Below are 25,658 nucleotides of genomic sequence, written 5' to 3'. Positions count from 1 at the left end.
GATTGACAGCCGGCTGAACAGGAGCCAGCAGTGTGCCCAGGTGGCCAAGAAGGCCAATGGCATCCTGGCTTGTGTCAGCAATAGCGTGGCCAGCAGGGACAGGGAAGGGATCTGACCCCTGTACTCGGCACTGGTGAGGCCGCACCTCGATTCCTGTGTTCAGTTTTGGGCCCCTCACTACAAAAAGGACACTGAGTGACTCGAGCGTGTCCAGAGAAGGGCAACGGAGCTGGTGCAGGGTCTGGAGCACAGGTCGTACGGGGAGCGGCTGAGGGAACTGGGGGTGTTTAGTCTGGAGAAGAGGAGGCTGAGGGGAGACCTCATCGCCCTCTACAGCTCCCTGAAAGGAGGTTGCAGAGAGCTGGGGATGAGTCTCTTTAACCAAGTAATAAGCAACAGGACAAGAGGGAATGGCCTCAAGTTGTGCCAGGGAAGGTTTAGACTAGATGTCAGGAAGCATTTCTTTCCAGAAGGGGTTGTTAGGCGTTGGAATGGGCTGCCCAGGGAGGTGGTGGAGTCCCCATCCCTGGAGGGGTTTAAGAGTCGGGTCAACATAGTGCTGAGGGATATGGTGGAGTTGGGAACTGTCAGTGCTAGGTTAACGGTTGGACTAGATGAACTTCAAGGTCCTTTCCATCCTAGTTGATTCTGTGAGAAATCACCATGCCCACTTGATTAGGTTTCACCTTAAAAATACGCCAAATACAATAGATGGGCAGTATGTGAAAGTATCAAATCACTGCAATCCAGAACTCTGGGACCAGCCCAATGTTCAAACTTGTTTAAGATTTAATTCATTTGAGGAAGCTCTTCAACCCACTGAACTGTTGTAAACATTTAAAAATGTTTTTACTAAAATAATGTTCTCATTAGCAATTATAATATAGTAATATGAGAATGAATGGTATTATGACTGATAATTAGTATGTTGCTTTTTAGTTAGTAATTAGATTGCACTTCACAGAAGTGATTCTGAAGTGGTGATATATGTTACCTGCCTACAGCACATTTTAGTGGTTACCTGGTTTGCATACTTTCCTAAATTATTTATTATATACCAAGACTAGGACAGAAGGCAAAAAAAATGATGTCCAAGGATTTTTAAAGACAATTTCTAGGAGTCTGCCATAAAAATTGGTAATAACAAACCCTATGCACTGCTTCACTGCACACCTTATCTGTCATGTATGGAGATACGGAAAAACACATTTTGCCTTGTATCCTGATGTGTGATTTCACATGTGCCATTTTGGATCTGGATGAGTTCCCGCCTCAAGCAATTCAAAATCACCTGCAGGCTGACCAGAGACACAAGAGGCTATAACAGGCACAGTCACTGGGATGTACTTTCACTATTTAAAAAAAATAATTCTGTGCTTGATTTCTCTCCTTGAAATAAGCCCTTTTAGTTCAAGTAGGAGAAACTCAGTCAGAATATTACTGTAGTATTTTAACTTCAGGAACATTATGAATGACTGGCAAGTTATTTATTACAATTATGGCACTGTAGATTGATGGCCTATATTTGGTAAAGTTTTAAAAAATTTTCCTGAATCAACTGTAAGAATGGGCGATCCTTTTAATTAATAGCATGCAACTAGTACACACTTCACATATATTCAAACGTATCCAGCAAAGAATATCCCAAAGTTAATTCTTCCAAACAGCTTTATTCAGGGGGGAAAAAAAGTACATAACCTGAAGACCACTATTTTTAATTATAACAAAAATTGTTTCTCAAATAGCCTCTACACATCTGTGTCCAAGCCTCAATTGTTTATAGGATTCAGGGCACCAAGGCACATCCTTCTAAATGTTAGTAATTTGGCCACAAATGTTTGCAGCTGACAAACTTCTGGAATCTAAGAACTGTTAAAATATTGCATATTTTTATTTTCTTCCTTAAATAAATCCAGATCCCATGTGGAAGACAAGAGGCAAGAATGAGAATCTGAATTCATGATTCCCAAATATAAGCCATCCCCAAGAGCTATGATTTTGCCTCTGCTGGATAAACTGCTTTTTAACAGGGTGAACTAAATTCACTACTAGCAAAACCTCATTAATTTAAATGGCAGTAAATAAGCAATAAATTTTAATCCATGTTCATGAAGCATTCTGTTAGAATCTGAGTTTTAAGATTTAAAAGCCTTCATTGAAGATACTTTCCTTAAAGCAGCACATTAGCCACATAACGTTACTTCACATTAATATTCTTGAGGAGTGTCTACAAAGGGTGAACTAACCAGAGTTCTGCCAAAATATCACTGAATGGACAGCAATCATCTGAAGAAAAAAAAAGTTTTCAAATGTATTCTCTACCACATGAAATTCCTCTGTGGTTTCTAAAGCATAAAGCGGTATCAGGTAACTGCTCTCAAGCCTCAGTTAACAATGTAAAACACAATGACATTACACCTCTATACAAAGCTCAGAACTGTCAAGAGGTGACTGAGATTTGATTCTCTGTCTTGATTCGAGTTGTGTCAGTATTCAATTCTTTGACTGTTTTTTTATATATTGAATCAGTTTGGAAGGAGCAGAAGGTGAGCTTGGGGACAGCGACATCTAGATCTTTTACAGTAATAGTCCACTTCTCCATGAATTGACTTCCCACAGAAAAAGGAGTAAGAAAACACGGGAAAAAAAAAGAAATCAACAATAAGGATGTGAAGAGCACCACATTTGACATATGATATATGTGTATACACATGTATCATCTATCTGTGCACACTTAGGAGTAAGACTTTTATACCTTATTATTTTTCCTCCAAAATTATAGCCTTTGCATTATGAAGTAAGCATCGGTTTACTTCTCATTGAATACCAGGGGTGTGCATCGGGCAGCAGGTGTAAAAAGAAATGGGTCATGATCTGAAAGAATGTATCATTCAGTTTCCCAGTCTTCCTTACAGCTACAGAGTTGAGCTGATTAATTCTGCTTGTCTTATGCACGAGACTGGCATACAGAAAAGGAAAACACTATTTTCCAATAACTAATCCTTACTGAAAAGAATCTGGCTACTTAAGAGTCCTTTTGCTCCAGTTACAGCATCGAATTGCATTCCCAGAAGACAGAGATGTGTTGATAAGGCCTTCTGAAAGCACAAAAACTGCAATTATGTTCTACAAGACTCTTCTTCAAATAACTGAGCTTCCCCTCAGAGATTTCAGTGAGGTTCTTCAGCTCGTGCCTGCAATCCAAAGTCCACACACCATTCTGATACTTACAGTTTAACTCTGTCGGCTCAAGGTTGGAGAAGGAGGGCAGGAGAACAGCACATTTTAAAAAAGTTAAAGACCAACATGAGTAGTTTCAAAATATAAGAGGTATACTTACTCTTTTTGGAAGGCCATACACATGGGAGATCTGCAGTTGAAGTTAAGGCACTCTTGAGCATCTGGACTGTAGCCTTCTTTAAGTAACATTTCCAAACATTCTTTGTTACCACCATATACTGCTGAATACACAGGGCTCACTTTGCCTTTGCCTCTGTCACAAATTCGATCAGTAATTGGTATTAGCAACTCTAATATCCTGCAAATATTTAAAAACGCTGTTTATTTTGTGATCTTATACAATAATTAATTTTAAATGTATGGTCATTTTTCATATGGTCATTACAACTCAAGAAGAAAATACTACCTGTTTTTTCACTACTGAGTTTGCACAGAAGAACAACGTTTTACCATATCGTACATAGACCTGTAACAAACATTGTGCTTTGCCATGGATTTAGGCTGGCAATAAATTTAATTCGAACCAGGGACAGGTACTTCCTATTACCTAATCATCCTTTTTACAGCAATAGAGCACCACTACACATTAAATCCAGATTTCATAGAAGTCTGGAAGCAAACTGAAAATGTAAGTTGCAAATAAAATTAATATTTACTTCTGTTCAACAACACTGAGATACTGAAACAGAAAAATCATTCTGCTTCATAGCTTGCACCTCCAGTTCACATCCCTTCCAGCTAGCAAGGATTAGTGACAACACCGATTCCTTTGCTACTGGAATTTAACAGCACTGCTCAGAGGTTGCCAGTTACATACTCTTGCAAAAGCTACAAAGGGCAGCATTTGATTTAAAGACATCTCTAGTACTGAAACTTTGCTGACCCATCATCCATTTCTGAGAAAATGAACAAAAATCAGCTTCCTCAGTATTTACTTACAGTCTGCCCTCCTCATCAGTTTGAGGAGAGGCATCAATTTGATGCAGAAACTTCAATGACCACTCAGCTGATTACCTGCTTTTGCTAGGGGTAAAGATCAAGCATCTACTAATAATTTCGCAGTTAGTATCATCATTAATATATTTAAGGGTTGTCACACATGTGCAAATCATGGGGTTCCTGAGACATGCTTCTCCGCAATGGCCTCCTACTCTAAGAACTCCCACTCTTGGTTTTCTGCTGTGAAAGCAACTTAGATCATTGAGATTGGGGAAAGCTACGAATGCATTTCTAGAAAGATTAAAAGAACTGTTTCGTGGCTTTGACTTTCAGGCTGGTTCAGCGAATTCATTATTTGCATATGATTACTTCTGCTACTTAATAGTCATTAATTTTAATTAAGAGCTGTTCAAGTCATGTATAAAGTGTATGCTATTGTTATATTTTGAAATGTAAAAGTAATATGGCCATTGAGTGAACTGGTATATTCAGCACTGTGGAAAACCCTTTGAACTCATTAGGATATGGATCAGACCCAGGTTAGATGCTGAATTCAAAATGGTTGTTTACTTTACTGGGACTACTATCAGACGTTTAAAATATGGAAAGAATTAGAAATTCTAAACTACAAATCAGCTCAAAAACTTATTTTTCTTCCTTACAGAGCTGAACTTCCACTTTGGCGATTAGGTTTTTTTTACCAGAATCTTGTGTCTGAATGCCTTTTTAATCACCTACTTTTTATGGCCCATTTCAGCCGCGGCATGAATAGGTAACTGCCAGTTATCCTGGTTGCAGTAGAGATTTGCATCTGCCCCTTTTGATAGCAGGAGTTCCACGCATTCGGTGTGGCCCTCCTGTGCAGCAATCAGCAGGGGAGTGGCTCTGTCCTTGGCTTGACAGTTTATGTCTGCACCTGACAAAAAAGAAAGCCAATACTTTACATCACCACTACAGGACACAAAATAAGCAACAAATTCATATTAATCAGTAACTTGTTTTCACAGGGTGACTTCACAACACAAGAGGTTTTCCACAGTAAGGAAACATTAACTAGCTTGTTGCTAACTTTTTAAGCAGTCAGTGCTTTAACATTAACTCTGTCAAAGATCAGCGCAAGCAGAGATAAACATGCTAGAGGAAAGGCAATGGGCCAGGCAATCTTTTAATTGCAATTATTTTTGTAAGATTCTCCCCCTGTCTAGTAGATCAGTTAGTACGATTTCTCTGGTCAGGTCATGGCACCATCAGGTTTAATAGTTCTGGCAATTAATTTTGGTTGTAAGGACATATGCACTTAGACATAAAATATTAATTATGTGAATGAAACTGTTGCTGTCACTTTATGACCAGAAAGAGATACCTTCACTTTGCCTGAACAATATCCTGTTACAAGAGCAAATGTCATGAAAATCAGACCACTAATACAGTGCTACTGAGGGCGTCTAGAAGACCATGATGAACCTTAATCTTTTAATATTTTTGATTTATTATTTCCTATCATCACTTGCTCAAAATGATATAAAATTACGGTAACAAGATTTAAGCAATTAAGATAGTTTTGCATACCCATTTGCAACTAAAATTACATTAAACCCACTAAAATTTGAAGTGATGAAATGCAAAAGTAAACTAAAATTGTATCTGGAAACAGGCTGATACAAGTTTAAAAACAATGAAGCTCAATGAATGATCACTATTACCATGGGATACAAGCAGTCTTAAACTCTCCAGCTTTCCATACTGAGCAGCAACAAACAAAGGTGTAATTCCAAAGTCATCCTTACATTCCTTGCTTGCTCCTTTCTCCAGGAGTATTTTCATTATCTCGGGGCATCCCTGAAAGAAATATTTTTTTTGTTAACCAACAAAACAGTGGGGAATTAACATAAATCTATTTTCCCCATACATTTCAAACAGAAATAATAAAACCCCAATATATTCAATACTCTAAAGATGTACAGAAAAATTAATGACAGAAAAAAAATCAGACAAGTTTAATTTAATTTTTCACATTTGCTCATTTACATGATACATACAAATGGAAATTAAATTAGTTTATTAGAACCATTAAGCTAACGTATTTCTAGTCTGGAAACAGGTCATACATCTCACTAAGCAGAACTCTTTCTCAAAAAATCTTTCAGGAGATTCACTTCCCAAATACCCATGTGAGCTTACGAATACATGCAACACTTATAATACTTTAATAATTATTTCTTCCCAGCATCAATATCTCATATAACTTCAGATATGTTCTTCAGTGCATTGCAAGCCCTTCAGCATTTGGACAGCCTTATGACTGCTAGGGTAGGTTAGGAAAAATTACCTGTTAAAAAGGCCAAGGAACAGATAAATTATCACTCAGAATACACTAGTTACACGGAAGTTATGAGATACACTTACAGGTTACCTGAAAAGAAGCTAGGTGCAAAGAATTCCATCCAGACCAAGAATGAGATCCTTGAACATTTGCTCCATGTTGGAGCAGAAACTTCACAATGTCTGCATGTCCATTTTCAACAGCTTCGAACAGAACAGTGAAAGAAGAAAAAAACCACCTTATTAAATGGATTTAAAGACGCAATTTAAAAACTCAGATGGTCTCACCACTAACTTCCTGACACAATAATCATAATCCCTTTCAACTTACCTTATATATGCTTACTTGCCTTTTATGCTTATCCCCCAAAACAGTATTGGAGAATGGAAATTTATCCACAAAGTTTTTAGTTAGACTTGTCAAAATTCTACCGACATTGTGCTAACACAGATAACAAAATCAGGTTTCTCTCCTCCCTCTTTCCCATAGAGCACTGAGACAATTCTGTAGCAGCCACCTACCTGCATGACAGCTGCATGTATTGCATTGCCCTCCAAACTTGTGAAGCCCAGTGGCTATTTTACAATAAATTCCCCCAAACTTAAACTTTTAAAAAAGTTTAAAACTACTTTAAACACTTATATAAAATTAATGTATAATGTGTACATATAATGTAATTTATGTTTCATTAACAAAGTGTCCTTTAGCATCCTGATCCATCCTCGAATTTTGCCATGGCACATTTTTTCCAAGTTTTTTTCCAAGGCACATTGCCTATGTAACTGTAAAAGCTTGGTATGGAGAGAAATGTCCTGTGAATAGTTGCTACTGACTGAATAATTTTTAGAGTATCAGTGCACAGAGCTTGCCAAAGGAGTGCCTCTGGCTTGTAGTACTCTATGTCCAACACAGAGCTGTGCCATCACTCCATTATATTGTCTGGACTAACCTGACCATAAACTTTTTCCTTTTTTAAAGATCTCTTGGATACACAACCCCAGGACCCTTTCTTGGCCCTGTCTAATCTATGTAAGCATTTAGACATAGTGTTAATTATCATTATCCAGTGTGCTTTTAATGATGATCTCCCCACAACTGCTACCTGTTACCAATTGTTTTAAACAAATAAACTATTTAGTTGCTTAAAAATAAAATGTGAATAGACGTAAACAAAGGTAACGTAGCAGCCATGATGTTTGCCTGGGTACAGAGGTGAGTAAAACAATAAGCGTATTTAATCAGATGATTTAGACTCAGGATTCACTACAGCAGAAGTTTTAAACATTTAATTATGTCAAACATAAATCATAGAAAAAATACTAAAATACTGGACCTTAATTGCTAAACTAGGAATTGCAAAAAGAGTAAGAGGTCTTTTTATATAAGAAACAGAGAGGAATTAAAAAAGAAATAAAATACTTGAAGCACCCTCATACAGCTGTAAACTTATACCTCCTAGATATTTTCTGTGCTAGAAAGAAAGATAATGCAGGAAACCAATTTGGTTTTACAACTTGGTTTTAAAACACAATCTGAAGCAGATTTACTCATGAAAAAAAAGGTAATTTCTAGACCCAGCCCATCTCCAGGTCTAACGCCTAGTATTTAGGCTACAAAAATAGGAAACAGAGTAGGCAGTGAATTAACTCAGGTGAGTTTCAACTCAGTGAGTAAGCTTTTCCCCACTCATTGATTGTTCTGAGATTTCAAGAAAGCTTGTGTCACCTAGGAACAGTGGGGTGGTTGCTTCGGTGGTAACTCCATTGGGGTCAGCCCCAGCTTCCAGAAGAATACGAACACATTCCAAAGACCCATGGCGTGCCGAAAGGTGCAGCGCACACAACCCTTCAAATGTCTTTGAGTTTATGTAGCCATCAGATGGAGCTACAAATGAGAACAATGGAGAAAAAAAAAAAAAGTGTATTTAGCAATGAATTACAAAATAGTGTTATTTTCTTAAAATAACTGAGTTACTTTATGTGTGGCCTACATTGTATCCATGAAGGTGAGGTTCTATCAACTCTTTTGAACAGCAGTGTCAGTTTTTGCTGGCTCTATGCAGATACCAGCCTTGGATAGAGAAGGTAAAATAAAATCAAATGCCATTCATAGACATGCCTGTTTCTCTTTACCATCGCTAGTCAGTAACTATGAAACCATATAGAAATTCACAAAAAAAGTAAGAATACAGTAAGAAAAAGCTATTTAATTTATATTTTATACGACAGGGTTTCGCAGAAAACATTTTAAATTTAGCAGAAAAACCACACTATTTCGCATCAAATTTTCCTTACCTGCACGAACCAGCAGCCTCAGACATTCACTCGAATTGTGAGCTGCTGCTTCGTGGATTGGCACCCACCCCCTGTTATCTGGAACATCAATGCTGTATCCCTGCTTAAGTAGTTTCCTCAGCATTTTAACATTTCCTTCTCTGGCTGCAAGCCCCACAGCAGAACACCGGTCGGAGTAGGCTTCCGTGAAATCCATCCCTGTGGACGGCAAACCCTGCAGGAGGAAGGGGAAGGAGGAAGGGAAGGATAGGAGATGCCCGTTAGTACAAAATATATGTATCGTGGGCTTTTTTGTTTTGTTTCGCAGAGGTTTTGGGTTGGTTGGTGGGTTTGGGGGGGAGTGCGCGTGTGTGTTTGTGGGGTGCGTGTCACAGCTCCCTTGCCTCCACCCAGCGGCTCCCCGGGCCAGGGGATATAATTCCTAGGCCAACTGACCCAGCCACCTAAAGGCAGACCTCCGTGCACAGGACGGGCTCACGCTGCCACCCGGCAGAACCAGGGTCCCGCCGCCGCGGCTCCGGCAGGAGCAGCCCCCGCCGTCCCGCTGCGGGAAGGCCCGAGGCCGGTGGCCCCTCAGGGGCAGGGCCCGCTGCCCCCCGCGCCGGCTGCCGAGGGGGAAGCCGCTTCTCCCGCCCGCCGGCAGTGCGCAGGCCCGCCCGGCAGTCGGGCAGCCATGTGGGTGTTCGGCTACGGCTCCCTCATCTGGAAGGTGGATTTCCCTTACGAGGAGAAGATGGTGGGGCGCATCCTGGGCTACAGCCGCCGCTTCTGGCAGGGCAGCACCGACCACCGCGGCGTGCCGGGCAAGGTGAGGAGGGGGCGGCCGCCGGCCTGGCGGAGCCGCCGCGCGGGCCCGGCGGCGCGGCCCCTCACCGCGGCGGCGGGGCGGGCGGGCGGGCCTCGGCCTCCCCGGCGCGGCGGCCTCGATCCCCGCTGCCCGGACGGCTCGGCGGCCCCGTGGCCGCAGCGAGCCGGCCTGCCTCTGGACTCCGCTTCCCCGTGCGGGGTCTCCGCGGAGGATATCGGTGGGGGCCCTGCCCGCACGCTGCGCGGTGGCTCGCAGCCGGCCACACCGGCGGCTGTCCTCCGGCCGGCAGCACCGGCGGCTGTTCCCCGGCTGTCCCCCGGCCGGCAGCACCGACGGCTGTCCCCCGGCCGGCAGCACCGACGGCTGTCCCCCGGCCGGCAGCACCGACGGCTGTCCCCCGGCCGGCAGCACCCGGCACTGTCACCCCGGCGGCTGGGGACCCCGGCCGCGCTCCAGCAGCCCCCGCGATTGGTGCTTCTGGGCTTATTTTCAACTTGCATTTTAAAAGCAGCTGATGCGTTCTGATGCCGTTTACACCAGTCTTTTGCACAGTGAAATACTTTGGTTAAGTATTTCTACTTTGACTGACAATTTATTTCATTATGGCAAGAAGTGTTGCCTGAAGTCCAATTTCTTCTGTACTATCAAAAACTCCAACATAATGGACTTCAAAGTATAAAAGAATCGTAACAAAAATAACCAACAGTCCCTTTTGACAGCTCAAAAATAACCGAGTTAGTTATTATAGACATTAATCTAAATAACTAAGGGAAAATACCTCAGCGTATCAGACTTTGAAGAGAAAGGCTAGTTAGTAAGGCCAGAAGTGTTGATCTGCCTAACTAACGACCTCACTGTCTTCCAGTGTTTTTACTTTTCAAATGGAAACTCATGAAGGAGAAAACAGTTACTGTTTGAAAAAGAAGAAAAAAAAACCCCAACAAACCACTAGGAAAATGAAACCGAAATTCCGGAAGCGAGCATTCCCAATTTCATGCGAACATATGTATTTTTAAGCCACAGGAGTGACAATAATAGAGTCTTACTCTGCTTTGAAAGCTGGTATCACCCTTGCCACAGAAGCGCTATCACCCTTATATAATTCTAAATAGCTCAACAAACGTTAAAGAAACAATAGGTTACAGAAGCACCCAGCAGGTTAGATGAATGGCAGGACTGTTATTTACAGCTGCAGATGCTGTTCATGATTTAGTCATCAGAAATGCAAACTGATCATAAATGTATAGAAACTGATACTTGCACAGTGCTGTAACAATTTACCCACTTTGAACGCTGGTTTTGTATCATGAAAGTATGATTTGCTGATGCTCCCTAAAGCAGTCTAACCTGCACCCTGGTAACTCTGCTCTAAATCTGGAATATGGCTTTAAAAGAGCTCCTCCAGAAAAGGCATAAGGATTGTTTTTTAAAATAAAAGCACACTACATGTGGAAATTTTCATCTAGCTCTAAATAGCACTAGCTAGAACTTCAGACACTGTGAAATAACTTGCATAGTACTTGAAGATAATACAACCCCCCCTTGCATTTACTTTTCTGCAAGGCTTCAGGTACCATCATGAGTTGGGCATCTAGTATTTAAAAATGTTTACTGCAAAGAAACAATGTACAAGTGGACTTGGGCTCGGCAGGCATGTTTTTCAGTTGGAGCAGTGCTGTGCACATGCAGCTGTCCCAGTTCTGAACTTAAGCCCCAAAACGCTTTCTCATGTAGCTTTTCAGATCGAGGCGAAAGCCTTGCTTTGTCACCCAGCTTACACACTGTCACACACACAATTGCTGTCTCCAAACCTGCCTTGTGCTCAGCTGACGCCTCACCTGGCTGGAGAGATGCATCGTGCCCTGCAGCTGGCTAGGTGAGGTCCGCTGACTGGACAGCTATCATTTGCTTTCTCAGTGGGAACACTGATTTCTCATCTGCCAGTCATCCCTTTTCAAAGATTATGTTTGTATAAGTGTTGGGAAATTGCTATTCTTCTCTTCAATTCGGGTGAATTGAAAAGCACGTGCAAAAATTGTGAGGGTGGGACATAAAAGAATATGATCCCATCAGCCTCCCCTACTTAGGAAACCAGGCTTCAAAAAAATAAATTAAACCTTATCAGTCAACAAAGAAAGTTTGACTCCGGGGGCTTCAGAAAGGAATAAAACCCACACAGGCCAGGGTATCCTCGGTGACTTCATTGCATTATCTCCTGCTGGGCTGGCTGAAATTCAGGGGAATGCTCAGATTGACTGTCTTTGTGCAGATATTGGAAACCTTTCAAAATGGTCACACCAGGTTACTACCCACTAGGGCATACCTGGTTCCAAGAAGCTTAGACATTTGTATTTCTGCCGCAGTCAAGCTCACGCCCAGACCATCATCTGCACATCTGCAGACATACAGTCTTAAAACAATATTCCGCCCCGCCCCCCCCCCAGCCCATGTCTTGTTTTATTTCTATTTAGATCCTTGTTTGGACAGACTGAGGGCACAGCTCATTAGTTATGTAAACCAGTTAATGCATTTTATATTATGTTTTATATACAACACTTAGCATTAACAAAATACAGTTTTTCTCAGCATCAACAAGCTAATGCTTTTTGTATTCCTGCAGTCCATGAGTTGCTACTCCTGCTTGCAAGGCAAAGACTCCCTCAGCATATGCTGAGAAAGCACACAGCTGGAACCTCCCATTTCTCCAGGCCAAACTCTCTCTGCTGTAACACTTTCACAATCCTTGACATCAGAGATGAATTACAACTCTTGTGCATGAGCTACAAGTGAAACTGGTCCTTCAGTACTAACACATTTGAAAGAACAGCAATAAAATAGTAGCCAACAAGTCAAAAAAAACCCCTCTCCTGAAAACACTCGTTGCTCCAACATTCCATGGTCAGCGCAACAAAAACATAGAGAGCACTTTTACGTACAATGGCTGCAAGCTTTTAGTACAAAACTCGGTTGACCTTGTAATCGTACTTTGAACTGCTCAACTCATACTGTAATAAGATGGTTAACTAGCTATAAAGTGATGTTTAGCCATAGGGCCATATTTGATAGTTTACAGGGTGTTCAAATGAAAAAAAAGTTTTGTTAGAACTGATTAAGAATTAAAAAGAAAAGGAATAAACATTTCTTGAAAAATACATGTCAACTTATATATTAGCTGTATTTAAAAGTAAGATTTTTCAGAGGATTATTCTGAATAGTACATTGGAGCAGCTTGAACTTTACGAGGCAATAAGAGTGTTCTCTGAAAAAAAAAAAAAAAAAAAAGGCATCAGAAATGTAACCCTGCATGATTCGCATATACCTTCTCACACATTAAAGTCTTGGGGTTTGGTTTTGCACAGAATGGCACAGAAGCGTAAGTGCATTCAAGGGTTGAAGCCATTATCATCACAGTATGGTTTGAACCAAACTAATAGCTTGCTGCTGCCGAAACACTGAAGTTTGGCTTCCTCCCCTTACAATCCTCCTCCCTCCCAGCTTTGGACTGCTTGCTTTAGCAGCTCTCCTCAATCTGGTGCTGGCACTCACTTGACTGCACAAACAGGTCTGACATTTGGGAAATCTCAGTTCGGTCCCTGCTAGAGACTGTCTTCACTCCTACCCCTTCAACGTGCTTAGAAAAAAACCCAGGGAGGCTTGTTGACATGATTAATTTAGTTCTAGCTGCCGGCTGCCACTGTCCAAACAGTGTCCAAGCAGAAGACTCAATTTCTATGTGCATAGAATTACTGGGTCAGCTTAAGGTTAAATGATTTTAAGATAATGAAGAGCTTTTAGTTCGATAAAAGTGAAATGGAGAAAAAAAGGAGGTTGGACCAGAGGATCTCCAGAGGTGCCTTCCCACCTCAGCAATTCCCTGATTGACCCTGGCCGGTTCTTCCCATTGAATGGCTGCCAGCAAGGGGGCTATAGGGGAGAGGATGGATAGATAGGCTCCTGTTACGCCAAAATGAGCCACAGGAAAAGGAAGTAGAAGAGGCTATGCTTTGAATTTTATAGGGTTTCCTTAAAAGCTCAAGTTTATGTAAACATAGTTATTAGCAAACTTACACCTCCCTTTCTGAAAAAATTGAAGAAGTAATCAAGCTAAAATAATTTCTAAGGTCGTATTTCCTTTTATTCCATCTTACTTTCATATCCAGATGCAAAAATTTATTTCTCTATCAATAAATACTTAGTAATTTCAGCATCTGAGCAGTTTATAGTACCACTGAAAACAATCGAACAGTGGAAGATGTTATTTCAGTTTACCCCACTATTTCATAGCACACATCAGCTAGACCTCAGGACTGTCCTGAGGAACTTCATCTCCACACAGACAAAGCCCCCATCCCAGAAAAGTATCACAGACTCTAGTGCAGACTCTGCACCATGCTAACACTATTTTCCTCTTTTACTGAACCCAGGATGGCAAAACCTAGAAGAAACTCAAATCACGTGCACTCTTAAGACCAGAGTATGTTTGGGACCTCAAGTGTACAGTAGAGGGCTTGAAGTGAAATACAGTGCTAAGAGCTGAAGCAACACGTATTTAATTTTTTGCAGTGGTTTCCCATCTGATTCAGAGGGGCAATGGCCCTTAGCACCACAGATGCCTGAGAAAATTCCTTCATGGCTGCAGACCACGCTGCTGCTCTGGCACAATCCGATGCAAGGCTGCCTTTGTCAGCCTTCTTGGCAGTAGGCTGCACAGAACCAACATAGATCCCTCAAAGACATCTGATTTAGCAGACCATTTAAATTTGCCTTTGCCAATACTCCCTGGGCAGGACAAAAATGGTTTTGGTTTATATTACGTAGCCAGAAATTTACAGATGTGTTATTTTCTTTACTGAGCTAGCAGAGGTAATAATACCCATGGTTCCTTAACAGTGTTTGCTGTAGGTGGTTCCATGCAAGGCAAGGACTCTGCAGACCAATACAATAAATATCCTGCCCTTCCCTAGACAAACAGATTGTTCTTTCATCACACAACCACTCTGAAGATTCAGTACTCTACTTTCATTTAGCTTCAGATACAGGCATTGCTGGTAATGAAGAGAAAGTTGTTTCCACCACAGAATGTCTCTTTAATCTATAATTTACAAAATCTTAGTGACCAGTATTGAATACACAAGTCAGGAAAGTGTTAATGGCAATGGAAAAAACTGATAGCCATATGGAAGACTAAGCCCTGTATATATGTATACACATATTTACGTATACATATCAATACACACTTTCATAATACATTTAAAGAAAAATGGTAGAGCCATTCCAGTCTCACATTAATATATGTGTAAGTATCACTGCTGGCCTAACTACATGGCTGTCATGTTAGAGGGGCAGAACAATAAAAGACAAGATTTACTGTTCATGACATTGTGTGAGTAACCATTAGTATGTGCAGCAACAAAAGGTTCCGTATTACCTGCCATACTTTAGAGTCTAATCTAGTGTCATGGATAGTTTTATGAGAAAAGCTGTCTTTAGAAGAATAAAAATAGTAAGTTGAGTGGTTAGGAAATGACTAATTGGTTGGGGAGGTGACTAGCACATGAGCCGATACTGTGACTATTTTGTGGAATACCAGATGCTCCATCTCACAATGATTATGCAGAGCTGGACCATGGAAATACAAAGTGTCTGGAGAGTGGTGGTCATCCTGATCAGAGAGAGGTGTGTAATTGCTTCTGTATAAAGAGAAAGAAACTAGAAATACTAAAAGTTATCAGAAAATAAGGCTCAAAAAACCCACCAGAACAAACAATAATAATTAATGATGTATTGAAATTCTGAACTCCCTGCAATGAGATTTGGCAGTGAGTTGCTACATAAAAAGACTAAAACTATCTGGACAGATCGGTAGAAAAGGGATGTATTGGTAACTCAGACAGAAAGACCCAAGCATAGGTTTTAATGCTCTGTCAGAGGTAAGAAAATATATAATGTAATGGAGCATTCCTGTTTGTGTGTATACCCACCACCCACACATGTATACATGCCAAGAGCTTCTTATACTGGTGCCTTTAAGTGCATGTTTCTTTTAATAGTACCAGATGCTCAGGAAGAGTTTTAAAAAAGACGGCATGCTTAACTGATCAAGCAGTAGTCTTTATCTTAGCACGGCAGTTTTGACAGTTTGTATTCCCAGTTTGTTAAACCTAAAATATTAAGGAAAACCTTTGATCATCAGAAGTTCCCCCTCTATTAAAGGAGAGAAAACCCTGCCTGAGTTCACTATTATTGTCCAGAATAGAAACAGTCTGCAGATAAACAGTCAAAAATAGATTTAGCCTAACTCAAGGTGAACCCTTCAGTACTATTACTAGCAGAGTATGTTGACTAACTGTCTTTGAGATTATAAACTGAATGGCAACAAAACAGCCCCTGTTAATTCACTGATTGTTGAGACTGGGTTTAAGAAGACTAGATGAACATATGTGGGTTTTATATCATCTTTTCCCAAAAGGAACACCTAAGTTACTGTGATTAATCATGGCAACAGACCTGTTTATTCTAAGGACTCACATTAGCATTTGTTTAGTTTTGTTGTCTTATTTTATCAATCAGATCAGGAATAGATGGCTGATACTGGGAGAGAACTGGCATAAAAATGAAAAAACACAGTAGATCAGAACTTATGAATAATCAGCCTTTAAGATTATAAAAAAATCTGACACTGAATAAATAATATCTATACTTGATGGTATCTATGAAGTGCTCTGTAAAAACTAGATTTCCTATTTGGCTTGTTACCAGTGTGTGGTTAGCCAATGACTCGTGTAGGAGAAAACCCCACACTGTTACTGTGTGAAAGAGACTAGCACAAGTACAGACTTAAACACAAAAGCACCGACATGCCAATGAATCTATTACTGATGAGTCATAAAAAGACTGAAATGTAGTAGCCCAGGACTGAAAGTGAGCTAAGTCTAAATGAAAGGCATGCATCCAAGTACATCACGTTCAGATTATCTTTGCAACTCCTAAGAGAATTAATTTCTACCCCACACTAGAATTGAACGAATGTTAGTACCTCTGCTTTCCCTCATCTCTAAACGAAGACACTTGTACAGTAATTTGATGCCAAAATTAGCACTTTTAAACTACAGATGCAATTCTCCATAGGGTTTTATGTTTTAAATTTTATTCTCCAGATTATACAACAAATTTCAACAATTTTATTTTCAGTATTTACAAACTGGTTTCTTATTCTTCCTGCAAGAAGTAACTCAATGGAAAAATCAGCCGTTACCAAGGTATCCCCCCTCTGCCCAGTAAGGGAGGACGAGCTGGGAGGGAGAAAAGAAAGGGAAAATAGTATTTTGCATAATAAACATATTTTTTAAACTTTGAATAGCATGTTGCTAACATGGTGCTTACTAAATTATTTGTTCAAAACCATCTAATTAGCTAGGAGCTTTTAAACCTAGGAGTTGCTATGTGTAATTTAACATTTTCCAAAATCCAGTTAGTGCAAACCAAGCCAGAAGTGGTAATATCTTGCTTAGTGCTATGCAAGCTAGATTTCTGTGTTACATTATTTTCCATGCCTGTGTATAAACCTTTTGAATGCAAGTGAGAAGGGTCACCTCATTGTCAGTCCAGAGATAAAAAAATTGCCTAGTACAGTGGAGAAGCAACATGGCTGAGGAAGGTGCACTGAGGATAGTTTTACATTAACGAATTACTGTCACCATTTTAAAGAGGAATAAAATTGAGTCTGAACAGCACATACAAAGCAAGGACATTCAAAACCTCCCCATTTATGACTGCCCTTAATTTAACTTCTATGTTGCAGACACCTTTCACTCAGAATTTAACATTTTCTTTATCACTGTTTATCTAATACAGATCAAAAAGCTATTCTCAGAAAATATTTATACTGGATCTCAAAGAAACAGACCTTACTGAGATTGGCCTGGATTAGTTCTCTGACCCTTGCATTACTTCTCACTGTTTTTTGGGGGGTTTGGGTTTGGTTTTTGTTGTTGTTTTGGCTTGGTTTTGCTCATGATTTAGGGTAGAAGCCTCTAACTGAACTTTTTTTTTTTTTTTAATTTTAGCCTGGAAGAGTTGTGACTTTAGTTGAAGATCCTGAGGTATAGTACTCCTGTTCTGTCTCTGTAGTGTACAGAATGTCCTGTTGCATTCCCAGCCTGTGTAGTAAGTCCTTATTAATTTTCTGCTTGTCTCCAAGCAGAGTTATCTTTAGTGCAATGAAAAGTTCTCTCAGAATTTCTTGGAGTTACCCCAATGACTACTGATTGTTTCAAATAAATCAATCAATCTAAACTAAGAAACTGGAAGTAGTTTGAGTCTGTTATTACCAAAGGTGTATTTTAAAGTATTTTCTGGAATAGTCACTTCAGCTATCCAGTTATAAGATGCAGAGTTTACTCTCAGTATATGTATAGTGTTGACAATACACTGATAGACCCCAGATGCTGTGTCAGAACTGTAATCTTGCCCTCCCAAAATAAAAACTGAAACAAATCAAGATTATATTGCAGTGATAATAAAAGAAGATACCCTTGCTTTATTTTTTGCTAGACAGATAAAATGCTTAAGGAATTAAATGCCACAACTATGCTTTTGGTTTCTATGTAATACTGTGAAATCTGCTCCTGTTTAGAGAGAACGGTCATTGGCCCATCTGCCATTCTTGCTTATCTTTTGACTTTTTCCCTAAGTCTCACTTAGTGCAAGGGAAGTGTTTGCAAGGAGAGTGCCTGGGCTGGGGAGGGAGGGAAAATGAAACAAGACCTAGGTTTACAGTCATGTAAGCTGCAGGTAAATCAAGACTTTTCTGCTTACAAAAGTACTTAAGAGTTACTTTTAACCCATTTTTAATTCTGTTCAATTAGTAAAGAAGCTATCTTACAACTACCCACAATTTTTTCTAGAGATCTTACCCACTAGAGAGCTTTTGGTTGGACTGCTCCCCAGCTAGGACAAAAGCACTGAGCTAGGCTGGGGGAGCCCAGGGGTAGCTGTTGCAGGGTCCACCCAGGGTGGGATTGCTTTCCCACTCCCTGCTGATCCCCTGGACCCCCAACATCCAGCAGCACAGTCTGCTCTGGGGAGGGCTTCGATGGTCATGTCCATGCAGCTTCACCCTGCTCCAGGGGAGGGAATCCCTGCAGGTACTAGTGCCTCCAGAGGCGGGAGGTAAAGAAGGATGGCAGGGAGGCAGAGGAGAGCAAGGCCACCCAACAACAGGCCGTAAGACACAGGGGACGGGTATTTTGGTAGTAGTTAGTTTTTATTTACAGTTGCTTATCTATATAAGTACAATTGCTGTCTTACCGATCTATTTCCCTGAAATAGCAGCCACAGAGAGGTAAGTTTAGCAGTAATCGAAAACTTCAACTGTTTTTTGCAGTTAGCAAAACCAGCAAAACGCAATGCACTGTCTCTCATTGTGATTTTCTGTACCTTTCTAGTAAGGGGTTTTTTTCACATTACTGTACTGCTGTGTACCATTATGTTACACAGATGCCTATATAGACAAAGAATGGTTATGTTTGTTGCCACTCAGTTTGTATTGTTAAGCAAACTTACTTGTTACCATAGAAACTTTTTTCCCCTTAGCAAACCAGTTTTGGTTGGTTGGGTTTTTCTCCCTTTTCTCCAGAATCTGGTGTGGCCAGATAATCACCCTTTACACTTAAACATGAAATGACACAACAAGTCATTTGCTTTTAGTTACTCATTCTGCAGTTTAAAAAAGGTAACCTTGTTTTGAAGGTATCTTAACAGACTACAGCAATTATTGCCCTGCACACTCACATGAAATACAGGGGTGACAACAGCAGTGGTACTTTTACTGGCAATGCCAGCTTTCGCTCTGTGCTAGCCTGTGCATCCTTTTTCAGTAGCGACAGACATAGCGCAGCTTGGAAACATCTAGTTTAGAGAGTTATTGTTACTTGCTCCATCTGAATTTCTTTTCCAGTTAAGAGGAGTCCACACACACAACACTCCTTGTCAGATTTCTGGATTATAAATTTCCATCATCTGAAATAGAAATTCCCTGCACTGAAAACTAAATGAAAGAACTATCAGTGCTTGTCTGCTTTAGATCCCTATCTCCACCACACCCACGTATGTTTTCCTATCAACACCAAAGTAGTTCTGAAGGGCAGATTTAACTCGAGAATAACATGCACAGAAGAGGCTGTTTTAAAAACTAACACATTTCCTGCAGGCAGCTGGAGTGAACTTGCATTCTGGATGGCTGAGGGAAAGCAAGGAACCCATTTTTGTACTCATTAGTGCTCTTCCTGGCCACAGCACATCAAACACTGTAACCATCTACAAAGGATGCAACAGAAGATGACTCCTGATTTTTTAAAATAAAATGCCTTTGACTAGTATATGGTCTGACTGCAAAATTCAAAGCTTATGACTAACACCGCCACCATCTGATATCATGACTAAATACGAAGATACAGTTTTAGGGGGAAAAAAAAACAACAAAACCCAAACCCCTTAATTGCTTTGTCATTATTACTGGAGCACTGATAAATACACCAATTTAACTGCAGGAAGAATCCACATTTGATGCTGCCAGTATACAAAATTGACTACTATTTATTTTAAAACAGCACTTGTAAGGAACACTATGTAGCCTTTAGTGGATAACAGACAGTCATATTTTTTCTATGCTACTTCAAAACAACCCATGCAAATCTATCCCTACACAGATCACACTGAATTGTTTATATAAAACAGTTAGGAGAGTATAACTGATTCACACGACAGTTAAGTACTTTCTCAGAAATGTTATCTGTGAAGTGGATGAAGAAATGCTCAGATTCTCAAAGATGGTAATGAAATTTATCTTAAGTGTTTGCTGAGGTGCTGGATACAGCCCATTTGTTTGTGCAAAACAAAGGTTCATCTCTCAGCTTTTTCTTCTCTGATTCAGTTTCAGTGAGGTAACGTTACTATGCTCATCCCTCCAAGTAAATAACAGATGTGACACCCAGGTCCTTCGAAATGAAACTGCAACTAAACAGAGGAAGGACCTGATCAAAATTACTTTGGATTTGGCACTGTTTCAGATTTGAATTTTCAGATACAAGTTTTGTGAGGTCAGGCAGATACTTTGTATCCTTTGTGACAGTTCCTTAGTAGCCCATGCCAAGGTTATTTACTACTTCTAGTTTAACTGTAGCAAGAAATTGTTTTGCAAGAAAGGCCTCAGCATTAGCAAAAAAGTGGATGATCAGTCCAAATAGGTACCATTTGGACTGAAGATTTCCTAAATAAAAACACCCTTTTAATTTGGGACTCCTTCTACAAACAGCACGAGAAGTAGCTATAAAAAGACTGAAAACTGAAGAATTTTTTTTTTAAAGAGAGTTTTGCCTAAATACAAGAAAAACACATTAATTTGTAAGTATCCTTATGAACACTGCCCAGATTTTCTTTTATATCCTTCAACAGGGGTGTGTCTGGGGTGTTGCTTACAGATTGCCAGCGGGACAAGAATGTGAAGTAAAGGCGTATCTGGACTTCAGAGAGAAAGGAGGCTACAGGACTCAAACTGTCAGTTTCTATCCAAAAGACTCCTCAGTAAAACCGTTTGATGTATTGTTATACATTGGAACTTGTGACAACCCTAACTACCTGGGTCCAGCACCTCTAGAAGAAATTGCTGAACAGATTTTTAATGCAGTTGGTCCAAGCGGAAGAAACACAGAATACCTGTTTGAACTTGCTAATTCTATCAGAAATCTTGTACCAGAAGATGCAGATGAGCATCTCTTCTCCTTAGAGAAACTAGTAAAGGAACTCTTGGAAAAGCATCAGAACCTAAATTGTCTATAAAAATAACGTATTTCTTTTAATGATCTTGCTTCATCTTCAGAGGAATGGTTTCATTGCACAATTGGTATATGACTTGGAGGCATGTTTCTCTGTACTACATGATCTTATTTATTTTAATATTGCAATCAAAATAATAGTTGGTCATTAAAAGATATAATTACAAAAATAATTCTTTCAGCAGTCTAAAGAAAGGGGAGCAAGGGAAGTGTTTTAGGTTTGAATTTGGTATACTGGGTCTTTATCCAAAGACTACTTTAAGAAAATCTCATGAGAACCACTTAAGCTTCTCTTTGTTTGAACATTTATCCTTTACATATTAAGTTTGTCCTTAAACACAGGGAGAAACCACTTCATTGTCAAGGAAAGAACTCTTTCCCTTGGCTCATTATGTCGAGCCCCTGGAAACCAAAGCATAGGATACTTTTGACACAAACAAGCCATAATGTATCAGTGCCTCATTTTATTTTTAAGATTAATATAAAGAATAAAGCCAAAATATTAACATTGACTGAGATATGACTTGAAGTCACAATGCAGCAAGAATGTTCAGAAACTCATCTTTGTTACTTGCCTTTAGATGTTGTTGTAACCCCATCTCTTAAAAAATTCACCCATCTCTGAGGATAGGTTTTAAGCCAGTAATTTTCAACCACTGTTTCAGGGATTCACAAGCAAGAGGTAATTAAGAAAGAAACCCTCTTACCAGTAACCTTACATGCATTGTATGGACATCCAAAGAGGGTTGGAAAGCCACCAGTTTAGGCTAGCAGGCTTACTTTATGCAAAACTTAAGCAAATGGAGTTTCCGTCCCAACAAGGACTTGTCTTGCTTCTCAAAAATTTAAGTTATTTTTGTTAACTTTTAACAAAGTTTATTTTTGTATGTTAATCTAGGAAAGGTCCTATTTCAAACAATATGTAACGTCACATTTTCTCATGCAGAGAATGTGTAAGTGTTTAGTAGTAGCTTGGAAGCCTATATTTTGAGTAATTCAAAACACGTATGTTTCTACTGTAGAGGTTGCCCCTTTCTTTTCTTTACATTTTCCTGTTTTATATTTGTAATGACTTGAAAATATCAAGTTTATCAAAACAACAAGCTGCTATTACTTTACTTGGCCATGTACAAAAGCTAACAAGAACATACATGGATGTTAATAAGAAACATTTGAGAAAGGCATCTAGATGAGTAGAAAATAGGATATTAAAATTTAAACCTAAATTTGAGATAATTAGGTCACTTACAATACTTAACCAAGAACACTGTATTTTTTACATACCAGATTATAATTTCAGTGTGCCTCTGCCATTTCTCAAGCATTGATTCACTGAGGGAAAGAAAAAGTGTATTATGGTTTTCAGAAGCTACTGTTTACTATTAATAGTCGAATGTCACTATTTTAAGAGTAGATGATGGGGTATCACTTGATGGACTAAACTGCAGAAGCAAATCCTCTGATCATATTATTAGCAAAATAATCATATGCATTGAAGCCTCATTTTCCATTAGTAGACATGAGTTACTTGCAAATGATGGAATATCTTTCAAAGGTCTCAATCCTCCACTGCACTGCGCTGGATTTAAGACAGACACAACTGAGCAGAAAAGCAACCCCAACTAATTCAGGTGTACAGCAGCAGAGGACTATGATCAGAACTGTACATGAGTCATTAAGATGCCCAAAGCTGGAGCTGAGTGACTTCACACACCAAAGATGGACAGTTATAACCATCACCCAAATCAACATTAATGAACGTGCTCCATTACACATGCATTTATTCACCTTGACTTAAAGAATAATTCTTAAGTATTACTGGATAATTAACTGCTACATAAAAATGTTATGTAGCATTTACCAACCCAACCAACAACAGCACTTTCTTTCTTGTGCTGCCTTCAGATTTAAGCAAGCTGTAGTAAACTTAAAACTTGTACAATGGCATGTACACTCTACGCATTTGTAAAAATTAGTTTCTCAAAGACCTTTGTTCCTTAAAACAGGGCAGAGGATGCTTACACTCACTAATGATCCTGAAACATCAGTGACGATTCTGTCTTTCAAACTAATTATTTAAGCACTGTGTTAGGGCATTGTGATTATGTATGGTTATACACTTTGTATCTTTAACTATATTCAGGACATTGTTGGTTCATTTATTTTCCAGATTCATGAAAGTTGCAATAATATCTGTAACGATACATTCCAATTTGTGCATACAACTTCAGTACAATAAAAATGCATCATATTTACTAATTGTGTTGGAGTAAGAAACTTCCAGAAATGTTATGTATATTTAAAGTGTATCCATATTCGGATGGACAATGTGCATCTTAATTGTATCTTGTTATAAACTGCTGTTAGATCTAATGATGAAAAACAATATACAAGAGCTAGCTACTATTCTGCAGTCTTAAATTGTGTCGACATTAGGAATTAAAGCACTGGAAATATACATTTATTCTTGCTGTATGGGATTTGAGCCAGGACTCTTCCTACAGCTTCAATCACCAACAAAAGCCTAGAATGCTTTCAGATCTGTTACACAAAAAAACCCAACCACTTTTTATATGCCATATATGCCTAATATTTTCTACCCCTACTGGTTAGAACTAAATCCAAATTTGTGACAAATTAGGAGATTTTAGATATGGTTTCATTATACAATCACAAACACATGAAGCTACCTCAACTTGTTTCCAAACAGTGTTTGAGGAAACAATAGTCACATCCATGTTGTCAGATTTTACTCCCTGGGATCCACAGACATAACTCACTGAGCAGTCAGCATGGACCTCTGTCCTTCTGTGCATAAAGCAGCAGAATGCAGTAGTATGCAGCGATGGTCTTCCCTGGGGTAACCACACTAAAATTTCTCAGGCCACTGTTATTTTGGAATCTCCCAAATAAAATTCCTATATTAATTTAAGTTCTGGGAAAAAAAAAAAAATGCAAGGTTTGTATGAAGACTGCAGCAAGACAGTTTAATTTGATGGTGCTATAATGTGAACTAAAATAAAAAAGATACTAAAAAGCAGCTTATGCAATATCTGATATTCCTCAGTACAATCAATTTGACAGCAAGTCATTAAATATGCAATCATCTGTGAATATGACTAACCTAAATATGCAACATTTTACTTATTTTTTTGTCTAGCTTTTGATTATAAGCACAGCTCATACCCATTTTGACTGCCACTGACAAAACTAATGTGTCATCTGACTTAAATCATAAAACTTCTGTAAACAGATTTGCATTTCTTAATGCAAGAAAAACTTACAAATCAAAAGATTCTGTAATTACCAGAGTCTTTGTAGCATCCCCAGTAATGACTTCTGTCTTTCCTTCATCAACCATTTATCTGCTCTGTATTTTCCATAGATGAGCAAACAACAAATATCAGATGGGACTGGCCTGACCTGTTCTAATTTGGAAACTGTGCTGGACCATTCAGGTGTATATGTACATATCTCTATATATAGATTTGCAGCAGAACCCTTAAGAGTTCTTATTTTATACACATAAATCTCAGTTTGCCTTTATCCAATGGTTATGTTTAACAGGTTTGTGCATAAGCTAATTACCAAAGTTTGGAGAGTCACAGACCTTTTCAAAAGAAAACGAAGCTAACTGCCATGCCCTCACTACACAAAGAGAGAAGCTGTTAATGATCTCTTTACTTTTGTATCTGTACATCTTTATCCCCACTTTCATGCTCTCAATTTTCTTTTTCACAAGAAAGACCAGACTCTTTCTAAACTAGGCTTCTTTTTAGAAACTAAGATTTGATGAAAATCCTTCACAAAGATAATTAAAGTACTGTTTAGCCATGCAGAAAAAAGCAATGTTTGATAATTCTTAAAATCACTTTAACACATTCAGTAAAACAATTTACACCACAAATGCAGGAATAACATCATGTCATACTGCAGTTCATTAACAACTGACAAAAAAAGGAAAACAGTCTTAACAGAAGCTCTACAAGTGTGAACATTTCAGGCAATCTTGCAAAGCAGCATAATAAAAAACCCCATACTTGTTTGCTCAAAATATCATGGATAACTCACACCTTTACAAGTAGAAAAAACCCTCCACATTTTGAACACCCCTTACCCTTCAAAGCTAAAGCAACACAGTTACAAAATTGACTGCAGAGCATCCCCCATCAGTATTGTATCACTATTTTATATCATTATTTCCTGAAGTTTGCCATGTC

At 39.3% G+C, this 25,658-nt stretch overlaps 2 protein-coding genes across 3 annotated transcripts in view; one reads left to right on the top strand and one right to left on the bottom strand.

Annotated features, from left to right (window-relative positions):
* Positions 1-25,658, bottom strand: part of ASB3 (ankyrin repeat and SOCS box containing 3) — a 32,748-nt gene that overhangs the window by 5,122 nt on the left and 1,968 nt on the right. The window contains exons 2-7 of one of the 2 annotated variants that reach the window (XM_074897849.1): positions 8,797-9,010; positions 8,228-8,386; positions 6,593-6,705; positions 5,883-6,018; positions 4,918-5,095; positions 3,341-3,538 (exon numbers count right to left, since the gene is read on the bottom strand). In XM_074897849.1, the coding sequence (XP_074753950.1) occupies positions 3,341-3,538; positions 4,918-5,095; positions 5,883-6,018; positions 6,593-6,705; positions 8,228-8,386; positions 8,797-8,992 (980 nt within the window). In that variant the 5' untranslated portion in view covers positions 8,993-9,010. The remainder of the gene's footprint in view (positions 1-3,340; positions 3,539-4,917; positions 5,096-5,882; positions 6,019-6,592; positions 6,706-8,227; positions 8,387-8,796; positions 9,011-25,658) is intronic. The other variant, XM_074898716.1, reaches the window with a different exon arrangement.
* Positions 9,314-23,718, top strand: CHAC2 (ChaC glutathione specific gamma-glutamylcyclotransferase 2). The gene is made up of 3 exons (XM_074926702.1): positions 9,314-9,604; positions 17,671-17,706; positions 21,059-23,718. The coding sequence occupies exons 1-3, from the start codon at positions 9,470-9,472 to the stop codon at positions 21,440-21,442; spliced, it is 555 nt and encodes a 184-aa protein (XP_074782803.1). The 5' UTR covers positions 9,314-9,469; the 3' UTR covers positions 21,443-23,718.

This window comes from Athene noctua, chromosome 1 (assembly GCF_965140245.1).
Source record: "Athene noctua chromosome 1, bAthNoc1.hap1.1, whole genome shotgun sequence".
In the NCBI taxonomy this organism is placed as follows: Eukaryota; Metazoa; Chordata; class Aves; order Strigiformes; family Strigidae; genus Athene; species Athene noctua.
The sequence above is the reverse complement of the archived record's forward strand: the minus strand, read 5'-3'. Positions and strand labels throughout refer to the sequence as shown.